This window comes from Miniopterus natalensis, chromosome 20 (genome assembly GCF_054644295.1).
Source record: "Miniopterus natalensis isolate mMinNat1 chromosome 20, mMinNat1.hap1, whole genome shotgun sequence".
Lineage (NCBI taxonomy): Eukaryota > Metazoa > Chordata > Mammalia > Chiroptera > Miniopteridae > Miniopterus > Miniopterus natalensis.
Window position 1 is genome coordinate 14,771,098 of NC_142100.1, and position 11,976 is coordinate 14,783,073.

Sequence of the window (11,976 nt, forward strand, 5' to 3'; positions counted from 1 at the left end):
GAATTGTGTGTATGACCAGGGAGAATGTTAACACATCAGATATGACCTATTATTAGTAACATAGGATTCCCACTTAGGACATTAATTTTGTGGGTGACTTTGAGGGTCCTGGTCATCATCTGTAGTTGCAGACACTGTATTGTGACAAAATAGAAAATATATATTGCTGTCGGCCCCAGGATCCTGGAAACCCTTGTAATTTCCTGGGTGACAGGCGTGCCTGTTGTTTGAATGAGGTGACTCTGGGTGGGCTCCTGGTTGAGGACAGGTCACTGGAAGGACCGAGGCCTGATTAGAAGCTTGGATTTTTCTGACCTCTCCCCCCTATTTGCTTGAGGAGGGGGAAGGGTTCAGGGGCAGTTGCCCAATTAATCTAGCAAAGTAACTGAAACCAAGGGAAGGATCATGGGAACCTTCACTTTGTAGCCAAGAAGTTGTGGGAAACCTGGGACCTCCTTCCCGTGATCGGCACCTGAAGGGCGGGCAGTCCCCTGGGACTGGCCCCTTAACTGTGGCTCTGACACCGTCCCCAGGCAGATAGTGTTGGAACTGGGTGATGTTGTAGGACATCAGCTGGTGTCTCAGCAAACAGCTGCTGTGGAAAAACATCCCCACACATTTGGTGCCCACAAGTGTCAGAGGTGAAGGTTCTGTGTGAGGGCAAAACAAGACACAACAGTGGAAAAGAGCTGAGATGTTACTGAGAAATGTTCATTCCTGTTAAAATTTACAGCAGACACTGGGGTGGTCGGGTGGCCTTGATGGCCCCTCAGCGTGTGTTCCTGGGACGCTTGTGCTGTTGCTCATTGTGTGTGACTCTCCCCCCCTTTCGAGGACACATCTCACTGCAAAGTGGTCCAGCTGGCAGATGCCTCCACAGAAGCTTCTCCTGAGACGAGGCTCAGAGCCAGAATCTCTGGGCCCAGGGTTTTTGTCTCAGTTCCTCGTCATCTGAGTCACTGTGAGTAACTAAAGCTGCTCCCACTGCTATGACCTATAGCACAGTAATAGTCAGCGTCGTCCTCAGGCTGCAGCCCAGAGATGAGCAGAAGCCCTGCATTGGCCGAGGCGTCTTTGGATCCAGAGAAGCGGCTGGGGACCCCGGCGCCCTGGTGCTTACTTGAGTCTGAGTAGTAAGACAGGAGATACCGGGGAGGGCTCCCTGGCTTCTGCTGGAACCAGTATATGGCATAGCTGCCAACACTGAAGCCACTGCTGAGGGTGCAGGTGAGTCTGGCTGTGGATCCAGGAGATGCAGAGACGGAGGGCGGCTGAGTCAGCACAGGCTGGGACAGGGAACCTGCAGACACAGACACTTGTCAGTGCTGGGCGGGGACCAGGGGACGTTTCTCAGGAGATTGAGGGTGAAGGGAACAAACTTGGGAACTGAGGCCTGGTTGGAGGCCTGTACCTACCTGTGCAGTGAGAGAGGAGCACGAGGAGGAGAGGAGTCCAGGCCATGGTGCCCACAGCCCCTGAGCCCACAGTGGGGCTGGGCTCCCCAGGCCCCCTTTTCTTCCCCACCCTCTGCCACAGGAGGGGCTTCCATGCAAATGTGAGTCCCACCCCTGAGTGCCAGCCCCTCCCTGCGCCCTGGGGCTACAGCTCAGCTCACACCCCAGACTGGTTTGGGGGAATGGGGTGCAGGTTGGCTTCACCCCTTGGGAGAGTCCTGGGAGGAAGCACCTGCTGAGACCACACAAAGGTCCTTGTTCAAGGCACTCTGCCAGGGCAGAGAGGACACAGCTGCTGAGGCCTCATCAGTGAGCACGGGGCCCAATTGCCTGGCCTGGGCTCCTGTTAGCGAATTGTCCTCACTGAGCAGCTGGGTGGAAGTTCCACAGCGCCCCCTACTGGTGGCAGGGCGCACACCTCCCCGTGGCCCAAAGGCCTGAGAGCCCAGCTGGTTTCTGCAGCTCACCAGGCCACTCACTCTATTCACACATCTATGGTCTGATTTCCAAATACTGTGATTTTGATACATTGTAGGTGTATACATCTTATGTATTACTGAATTCTCTCTTCTAAAATTATCTTAAGAGTTTTATTTCTTTATTTTTGAATAATATCATTTTTTATTTGCTTCTTTTTATATCAGGAAGTTATTGGCACCGGCTATGGGTCAATAAATTTAGGAAAAATCATTCTCTTAACCAAATTCAGTGTTTCTATCCACAAATCAGGAATACCTATTCATTTATGAAAGTTTTCTTTCCTTTCTCTGCAATGTTTTGTAGCTTTCCGTGTACAACACTTCCAATTTTTCTTAGGTTTATCCTTTAGTATTTCATAATTACATAATCATAAACGGTATTGTTTTGTTTTTTTAAATGTTGATGGTTTATTGCTTGTATATAGAATGCAATTTATTTCTGTATGTTGGTTTTGTAACCTGAAGCCGAGATTGAAGCACTCAGACGAGTGGTGTCTGTGAGTCAATCCTAGAGCCTGAGGTGGAATCATCTCCTTTTGGCAGTTTCTTTCGCTGTGCAGAAGCTTTTCAGTTTGGTATATTCCCATTCATATATTTTTCCTTTACTTCCCTTGCCTTTGGGGTCCAATTCTTAAAATCTTCTCCAAGACCAAGGTCCATAAGCTTAGCACCTATGTTTTGTTCTATGGAATTTATTGTTTCAGGTCTTTGTTTTAGTCTTTTTGAGTTAATTTTTGTATATGAGGACAAACAGTAGTCTAGTTTCATTCTTTTGCATGCGGCTTTCCAATTTTCCCAGCATCATTTATTGAAGAGTCTTTCTTTCTCCATCGCATGTTTTTGGCTCCTTTATCAAAAATTATTTTCCCATATACATGTGTGTTTATTTCTGGGCTCTCTGTTCTGTTCCATTGGTCTATGTGTCTGTTTTTTGTCAATACCATGCCGTTTTTATTATCATTGCTCTGTAGTGTAATTTGAAGTCAGGTAGCGTGATACCTACAGCTTCGTTCTATTTTCTCAGGATTGCTTTGGCTATTTAGGATCTTTTGTGCTGCCAACCACATCTGATGATTTTTTATTCTATTTCTCTAAACAACGACATTGGGATTTTGATGGGGATTTCACTACATCTGCATATTGCTTTGGGTAATATGGAAATTTTAACTATGGTGATTCTTCCAATCCATGAACATAGAATATCTTTCCATTTCATTGTGTCTTTTTCAATCTCTTTTGATAACACTCTGTACTTTTCAGTACATAGGTCCTTCACATCCATTGTTAAGTTTATTTCTAGGTATTTTATTCTTTTGGTTGCAATTGCAAAGGAAATTGTTGTTGGGGGCGGAGTTAATTTCTTTTTCTGAAATTTCCTTGTTCTTATATAGAAATGTAGTGGATTTTTGTACATTGATTTTGTATCCTGAAAAATTACTGTAGTTGTTTAGTGTTTCTAATAGTTTCTTGGTGGAGTCTTTAGGGTTTTCTATATAAAGAACCGTGTCATCTGCAAAAACTGACCATTTTACTTCTCTGTTCCTAATTTGGACGTCTTTTATTTCTTTCTCATGCCTGATTGCTCTGGCTAGGAGTCCCAGTATTATATTGAATAAGAGTGGTGAGACTGTACATCCTTGTCTTGTTTCTTCCCTTGGAGGAAATGCTTTCAGTTTTACCACTGAGTGTGATATTAGCTGAGGGTTTGTCATATATTGCCTTTATTATGTTGAGGTGCCCCCCTTCTATAACCCATTTTACTGAGTGTTTTAATCATAGATGGATGTTGTAGCTTATCAAATGTTTTTTTTTGCAGCTGTGGATATGAACTCGGGACATCAAGGGGATGGGCTCTGTAGGGCGAGCATCTCTGCTCACCTGCATGTGGCTGTGCTTAAGAGTCTCTGTACCGGGACTGAGGAAAGTCTATGAGGCTCTGTCTGTGCAGGTCTGAGAGCCCACTCAGTGCAGGGGCAGGTGGCGGAAACTCCTGGGCTTCCTTTGTGAACAGAGCAGAGCGGTGGAGAGGTTTTTGTCTCACTTCTCTCTGGATTTGAAGCACGGTGAAAGCTTTTGAGTTGCCGTGCCATGTAGCACAGTAATAGTCAGCCTCATCCTCAGGCTGGAGTCCAGAGATGAGCAAAATCCCAGCATTGACCGATGCATCGTTGGATCCAGAAAATCGGCTGGGGACCCCAGAGCCCTGGTGCTTGTCTGAATCTGAGTGGAATGTAAGAAGATACCTGGGAGGGCTCCCTGGATTTTGCTGATACCAACGTATCCAGAAGTCACCAACATTGAAGCCACTGCTCAGGGTGCAGGTGAGTGTGGCTGTTGCTCCAAGAGATACAGAGACGGAGGGCGGCTGAGTCAGCACAGGCTGGGACAGGGACCCTGCAAATACAGACAAATATGTGTGATGAGGGAGAAACCAGAGTGAAGCTCTCAGAGATCTGAGTCTGAGGGGGTGGCTCTCCTTGGAAACCAGACCCTGATTTCTGAGGCCTTCTGAGGCCTGTCCCTACCTGTACAGTAAGAGAGGAGCATGAGGAAGAGAGGAGTCCAGGCCATGGTGCCCACAGTCCCTGAGCCCTTGGGGCTGGGCTGCCCCAGGCCTCTTTTATCCCCTCCCCAGTGGCCTCACAGTGGAGGAGCAGTTCATGCAAATATGTCACCCCTCAAATGTGCCTTAGATGGGGCCTGGGAGCCTATAGGTGATGAATTCTCTGATGGGCAGGACCTGGGATGGGACAGGTGCTTGGACCACACAGAGCAGACATAGCTCCTGGGTCTGTATCAGTGAGTTCAGGGTCTAATACCCTTATTGCCCCACCCAGATCTGCAGTTCTTGGGGAGCTTTTCCTTCTGTGAGCTCACTTTATGGGGCTTCCAGAAACTGTCTCCTCATGCCTCCTGATGACCGTATGTAAAACTTCAGTCTCTCCCACAGGTCCTGAGTCTCTGTCCTTCACCTTCTAACTGGGATTCCACACATACTGATTGAGATGGTGTGAGCCAAGCAGTGGGTTCAGGACACTATTACAAATACTAACCGATTGTCCAGGTTTTCTACACGATTGTAAATTCAAAGGAAAATCTTCAAGAAATCAATACCACAGTGAATAGTAAAAGTACCACAGGGCAGAAGGGTAGACTTAGAATCTCTCATAATTTGGATATTTTAGGGAAATTCTCTTAGAAGGGACATCTTTTTCAAAGTGCTCTTGAGGGAAGTTGGGAGTGGATCTCCCCCAGGGTGGAAAGAGAGGGAGAGGCATTTTAAGAAGGGAAAGAGGGAACCTCAGCAAGAAAGAGCACAGGAGGTTCCCAGAGGCAGAGCCTGTGAGGAGGTAGGGGATGCAGAGGAGGAGTGGTGACGGGAGGCAGAGCATGACCAACTGAGAAGAAGGCTGGAAGGGAGGAACCCAATGGAAAATCATAGGACAAGATGGATTTTAAAGCTGTTTAGGAGATGCTGCCTGCCGTGGAGACCTGGGGTGAGGAAAGAAGAGTAAAGAGTGCTCAGTTGGACAAAGTGCTAAGAAAGTGGACACCAGGGAACACGAGGGCACGCACCTCTGTGCCCTGGCAAACTCGGCCACATCCACGTGTCTCCTTTAGGACAGTGCATTGTTTAACTCGAAACATTTCCATTTTTTCTTTAAGCATATGGAATAGAGAATAATTTGCTCTTGCAACTATACCATTTCTGGACTTCCTTGCTCTTTTCTTCCGTTTGGGAAAGAGACAGCTCTCCTCTAAGCACATTTCCGAACTGTAGTAAGTTATCAAATTTCTCCAATGGGGGTTAACTCCTGGTTCTAACCTGTTTTCCAACCTCTTAACCCACAGCCATCGTCTCATTTTTCCTCGCTCATGTTCCGCAGCTGATAACAATGAAATATTTGTGAATAAAATGGAAAACCATATTCGTGACCTCCATAAAAATCTATTCAATGTTCACTGTCTGCCACAAAAGCCAATGTCATCTATTATATTGTTTTTGTTACTGCAGCACCCTGTTTCTGACTCTCATTCCTATAGCAGTCAGAATAGGCTAAGTTATGCTGCTGTAACAATTTACGTCAAATCTCAGGGGCATAAGTGAGATCCCACAGAGAGATGTGTTGGAGATTGTGAAGAGTGGTGGAGTTCTAAATGTTTGCATTTTACAGGGGGGAAACAGAGATAAGGCAGTGGTGAGTGAGTTGTCCGAGTCAGCTCTGTCCAGTAGAATTTCCTGCCATGGTGGGAATGTTCTACCGCTGTCCTCTCAACCATGGCAGCCAGGAGGCACACGAAGCCAGTAGGCAGCTGAAGTGCAACTAATGTGAGTGAGAAACAGAATTTTAAATCTTAGTTCATTTAAATTAACTTAAGTTTAAATGTGAATATCTACATTCCGCTAGTGGAGACTATAATGGACAGTGGAGGTCCAAGGACCAAATTTTGAACAGAGCCAAATAGAGGCAGAGCCAAAATTCGAAGCTGCGTCCCTGGTGAAGGAAAGGGCACTATCAGGCACTCATCTGTGCTGCTGCTCTTGTCTGTGTCTCCACCCATCTTCAATGTAAACTGAGAGAGGACTGCAGACCTTTGTCATGTCTCTCTTCATCTTTGAATCTCATGTTTGAAAAATAATCGCTGAGGGAATAAATGAAGAGAGATCTGTTATGTTTTCATGTGCTTTGTATAAAGGTTAAAAATATTAATTACATGCCTATTCTGGCCACAAATTATACTCCACACTCTGGTTGAGAGGAGATTCCATGTAGTCGGGTCACAGGCTCCCTGGTCTCATGTGAGTTCGATGTAACTGTTTTGTCTAACAGATGGTAACACAGAAGTAGAGAGAAATGACACATCTAGTCCCCTTTGTCCAGCTCAATGGCATAAACAGGAGTCAAAGCCAAAGGTCTCCTAGTAGCTGAGAACATTTCCTTTTAGCTTAGTGGTTCCCAAACTGGGGTGATTCCCCTCCGCCAGGAGATATTTGGAAATGCCTGGAGGTATTTTCATGGGTCCTAATTTAGAGAAGAGGGTGCTACTGCCTTGTGATGTGTGGAGCCCAAAGATATGCTTCTAAATGTCCCACATGCACAGAACAGCCCCGTCCACAAGCAATGGCCCTGTCCCCATAGTCAGTCGTGTGCAGGCTCAGGAACCCCGTTCTGAGCTAAATCACCTCTGTGAGGTGATTGCAAAGGGATTAGGAAATCTCCTAATCAAGACGTGCAAGGAAATCTTCCCATTTTGGAAATAAAATACAAGAACTCATGAAAATTCAAATTCTAGCATTGGAGCAGAAGACAGGAAAGAGCACTCCCTCTGGTGGGTGCGGGAGGAGTGCAGCCCCAGTGGGGGGCCCTGGGAGTTCTGGTCTCACTTCCCCATGAGTCTGCCCCACTGTGGGCTGATAGCTGCTATCATAAGACTGACAGTAGTAGTCGGCCTCGTCCTCAGGCTGCAGCCCCGAGATGGTCAGGCGGGCGGCATTGGAGGATCTGTCGATGGCGCCACAGAACCGATCCGGAATCCCCGACGGTCTTTCGTTATCAGCATAGATCACAGTGGCTGGGGCACTGCCAGGGCGCTGTTGGTACCAGTGCACATAGTCGCCCCCAATGCTTCCGCTGCTGCGGGTGCAGGAGATGGTGACCTTCTGTCCTGGAGACCCCGACACAGAGGCGGGCTGAGTCAGCACAAACTGGGCCCAAGACCCTGCAAGGAGGGAGCAACACAGAAATCAGGGAGGACAGAACAGGCCCCTTTCCCAGGGCGGGAGGAGAGGTCATCCTCCCAGGTGACACACAGGTGCCCTCCCGGAATTCCCTGCAGACCGCACCTGTGCACTGGGCCAGGAGGGCGAGGAGGACTGCGGCCCGATCCATGGTGGAGACGCCCCCAGACTCTGCTCCCTGAGCCCCACAGCCAGGCCTGAGCCTCAAACTTCTTATATGTCCCCCTGGCCCTGGAAAGGACTTCACTATGCAAATCTCCCCTTATCTTAGGACCCTTTGACCTAAGCCTTAGCTGCAGCTGAGAAGAAGAGAAATACAGCGGTGGGGAGGACTTCACCCCAAGATGACTCAGGAAATACTCCAGATTCAGGGCTCCCAGCTGAGGAACCGGGAGCACGCGCGCCCCCTGGTGGGCGCCGAGGACGAGGCCGCCCCAGGCTGGCTGGTGCTCAGGGCTTGGGCCCTGCTCCTTGCGGGGCTCCTGCACCCCTCACAGCTCCAGCCTTTTCAGATTGGCTCCTTTCACTTAGAAATATGAGTGTTAGGCTGCTCGTGTCCTTCTGTGCTCTGATAAGCCATTTATTTGTATTGATAATCAAATTCCACTGTAAATGGGCCGAGGTTCTTTATTAATTCACCTGTTGAAGGACAGCAGTTGCGTCCCGAGTTGTAAGAAACCTGAATAGAGGAGCCTTGGACTCATGTGCAGGTGCTTTTCTGCACAGTGACCGATGCGGGGAAGCACCTCACAGTGTGATTTCTGTCTCGTATCATATGAGAGTGTTTAGCTTTGTAACAAATAGTCTAAGGGTCTTCCAAAGTGGCCCTGGCATTTTGCATTCCCAGCAGCATGAGAGTTCCTGCTGTCCCACATCCTGGGAGCATCTAATGCCATGAGTGTATCGAGTGTTAGCAATTCTAATAAGAGCTTATGTGCATCTCCCTGTTTAAATCTGTCATTCCCCAATGGCCCGTTATGTTGAGCATCTTTTCACATGTGTATGTCCCAGTTGTACATACTCCTTAGTAATGAGATTGTTCAGGTCTGCCCAGTACCTGGGAATTCAGGGCTCCACAAAGCTCTAAAATCAGGTGGTAGGGGGAAAACCCAGCTTCTCTATGGTTTCAGAGACAAGACAACTATTAGTGAAACTTAGGCTGGTACTTGGGGACATATAGGGTGCTGTGCGGAGAGCTCCCTTGTTCTCTGGAGTCACACATGCCTTTCCTGACCCCACTCAGCACTGTGGGGCTTTATCCTCTGGAAACAAAGCAATTCTGTTTGCACTGGAAGAACCATATCTCCAAACAGAGATATGCTCATTGACCCCATAGAGAAAGACTGAGCTGAGAGCATGAAACCCTTTTGTTTTAATAGCACAAGTGACACCACAAGCAAGACCCTCCCTTGGTGTTGGTCACAGTCAGGGCCAGGGGAGTGATGTCCAGGCAGGAGCATGGAGGGAGATTCAACACATTTCCCCAAGGAACAGGAGGCCTCTGTGGCACTGGGGCTGTGTTCAGCTCTATATCAATGATGATCAGCCTCTTCCCGGGGCTGGAGAGCCCTGCACCCTCAGGAAGTCTCTTCCTCAGTCCGGGCATGGGGACAAGTGGCCCCTCTCCCTCTTATACACTCTCCATCCCCTGAAGGTGTTGTCCATGCAAACCTGTCCCGGGGCCTGGTTCTCTGTAAGACCCTCCAGGCGCTGGAGCCCGGAGCTCAGAAGGCCAGTGTCTGGAAGGCCAATTCCCTTTGACCAGGATGAAATTTAGGCAGAAAATGGGAATTTGGTGCTGAATAGATCTGATAACAATTACACTCAACCAGCAGTCCAGGATTAATGGAGTGAGAACTCTGTCCCCTTTTGTCCCTGCAGACCCTCACCTGTGGGGTCTTCAGGTGTCAGGAAGCACAGGGGTGAGCACACAGCCCACTTCTTCCTGCCCCTGACACCGCAGCCATGGCCCACAGTCCCCTGTGACCCCCAGATACCTCCCAGGGGGTGACCAGGAGAGAGTGTTTACATTTTTTTGTTAAAGGGCTAATACGTGGGACTTCCCCAATCTGAGCAAAATGTGTGTGTGGCTGAGCTGGTCCTGATGGTCTTAAGAAACCAGTGATGTTCTAGGGACCAAAAAAACAACAGCCTGCGTGCAAAACGGGTGGCATGTGGGGCCTCCTCGGTCATTCTGAAGGAGGAAAAGTAGATAAATCAATAGCTCCTGTGTGCGGCTCCGTGAAGGTTGACTCACCACATCTTTTTCAGGAAAACTCATGAACTGTGCTGACATATTGGAGACTGGCCAAGGGTGGTGCGGAGGGAACCAGTTTGGAGAAGAGTTTGGGAGGAAGATGACCACGGGGTCTATGCTGACTAAGTTCTGTTAATCACCCTCACTGGGGATGGAGCCCCGGGGGAGGGAGGCTCCAGCAAGGACGGGTCACTTTTCTCTGAAACCCTAGCGAGGAGATGGAGTTAAGACCTGAAGAGCCCGAGGGAGAGATGGGGAGGGGGAGGGATGCAGCCACAGAGCAGAGAAGGGCTGGGAAGGGGCGAGGGGTGCTGTCACTGAGAGTCTGTGGTTGTCACCAACTTTTTGTAGGTTTGTTCATAGAAGGAGAGAATTGTTTGTATGACCAGGGAGAATATTAACATATCAGATATGACGTATTATTGGTAACATAGGATTCCCACTTAGGACATTAATTTTGTGGGTGACTTTGAGGGTCCTGGTCATCATCTGTAGTTGCAGACACTGTATTGTGACAAAATAGAAAATATATATTGCTGTCGTCCCCAGGATCCTGGAAACCCTTGTAATTTCCTGGGTGACAGGCGTGCCTGTTGTTTGAATGAGGTGACTCTGGGTGGGCTCCTGGTTGAGGACAGGTCACTGGAAGGACCGAGGCCTGATTAGAAGCTTGGATTTTTCTGACCTGGCCCCCTATTTGCTTGAGGAGGGGGAAGGGCTCAGGGGCAGTTGCCCAATTAATCTAGCAAAGTAACTGAAACCAAGGGAAGGATCATGGGAACCTTCGCTTTATAGCCAAGAAGTTGTGGGAAACCTGGGACCTCCTTCCCGTGATCGGCACCTGAAGGGCGGGCAGTCCCCTGGGACTGGCCCCTTAACTGTGGCTCTGACACCGTCCCCAGGCAGATAGTGTTGGAACTGGGTGATGTTGTAGGACATCAGCTGGTGTCCCAGCAAATTGCTGTTGTGGAGAAAGATACCCACACATTTGGTGCCCACAAGTGTCAGAGGTGAAGGTTCCGTGCGAGGGCAAAACAAGACACAACAGTGGAAAAGAACTGAGATGTTACTGAGAAATGTTCATTCCTGTTAAAATTTAGAGCAGACACTGGGGTGGTCGGGTGGCCTTGATGGCCCCTCAGCGTGTGTTCCTGGGACGCCTGTGCTGTTGCTCATTGTGTGTGACTCTCCCCCTCTTTCGAGGACACATCTCACTGCAAAGTGGTCCAGCTGGCAGATGCCTCCACAGAAGCTTCTCCCTGAGACGAGGCTCAGAGCCCGAATCTCTGGGCCCAGGGTTTTTGTCTCAGTTCCTCGTCATCTGAGTCACTGTGAGTAACTATAGCTGCTCTCACTGCCGTGAGCTATAGCACAGTAATAGTCAGCGTCGTCTTCAGGCTGCAGCCCAGAGATGAGCAGAAGCCCTGCATTGGCCGAGGTGTCTTTGGATCCAGAGAAGCAGCTGGGGACCCCGTCGCTCTGGTGCTTATCTGAGTCTGACTTATACCTCAGGAGAAACCGGGGAGGGCTCCCTGGCTTCTGCTGGTACCAGAATATGTAGTAGCTGCCAACACTGAAGCCACTGCTGAGGGTGCAGGTGAGTCTGGCTGTGGATCCAGGAGATGCAGAGACGGAGGGCGGCTGAGTCAGCACAGGCTGGGACAGGGAACCTGCAGACACAGACACTTGTCAGTGCTGGGCGGGGACCAGGGGACGTTTCTCAGGAGATTGAGGGTGAAGGGAACAAACTTGGGAACTGAGGCCTGGTTGGAGGCCTGTCCCTACCTGTGCAGTGAGAGAGGAGCACAAGGAGGAGAGGAGTCCAGGCCATGGTGCCCACAGCCCCTGAGCCCACAGTGGGGCTGGGCTCCCCAGGCCCCCTTTTCTTCCCCACCCTCTGCCACAGGAGGGGCTTCCATGCAAATGTGAGTCCCACCCCTGAGTGCCAGCCCCTCCCTGCGCCCTGGGGCTACAGCTCAGCTCACAGCCCAGACTGGTTTGGGGGAATGGGGTGCAGGTTGGCTTCACCCCTTGGGAGAGTCCTGG

At 49.3% G+C, this 11,976-nt stretch overlaps 1 protein-coding gene and 1 gene segment (V, D, J or C); both read right to left on the reverse strand.

Moving 5' to 3' along the window:
• Window positions 1-956: 956 nt before the first annotated feature.
• On the reverse strand, window positions 957-1,461 carry LOC107526232 (putative non-functional immunoglobulin lambda variable 5-48). The segment is given in 2 exon segments: window positions 957-1,300; window positions 1,416-1,461. Coding segments are annotated over 2 exon segments (390 nt in total).
• A 5,756-nt stretch (window positions 1,462-7,217) lies between these two features.
• On the reverse strand, window positions 7,218-11,761 carry LOC148090799 (uncharacterized). Its single transcript, XM_087828787.1, has 5 exons — window positions 11,716-11,761; window positions 11,261-11,600; window positions 8,731-8,791; window positions 7,779-7,851; window positions 7,218-7,654 (listed from the first exon to the last, which is right to left on the reverse strand). The coding sequence occupies exons 1-5, from the start codon at window positions 11,759-11,761 to the stop codon at window positions 7,218-7,220; spliced, it is 957 nt and encodes a 318-aa protein (XP_087684913.1).
• Window positions 11,762-11,976: the final 215 nt, after the last annotated feature.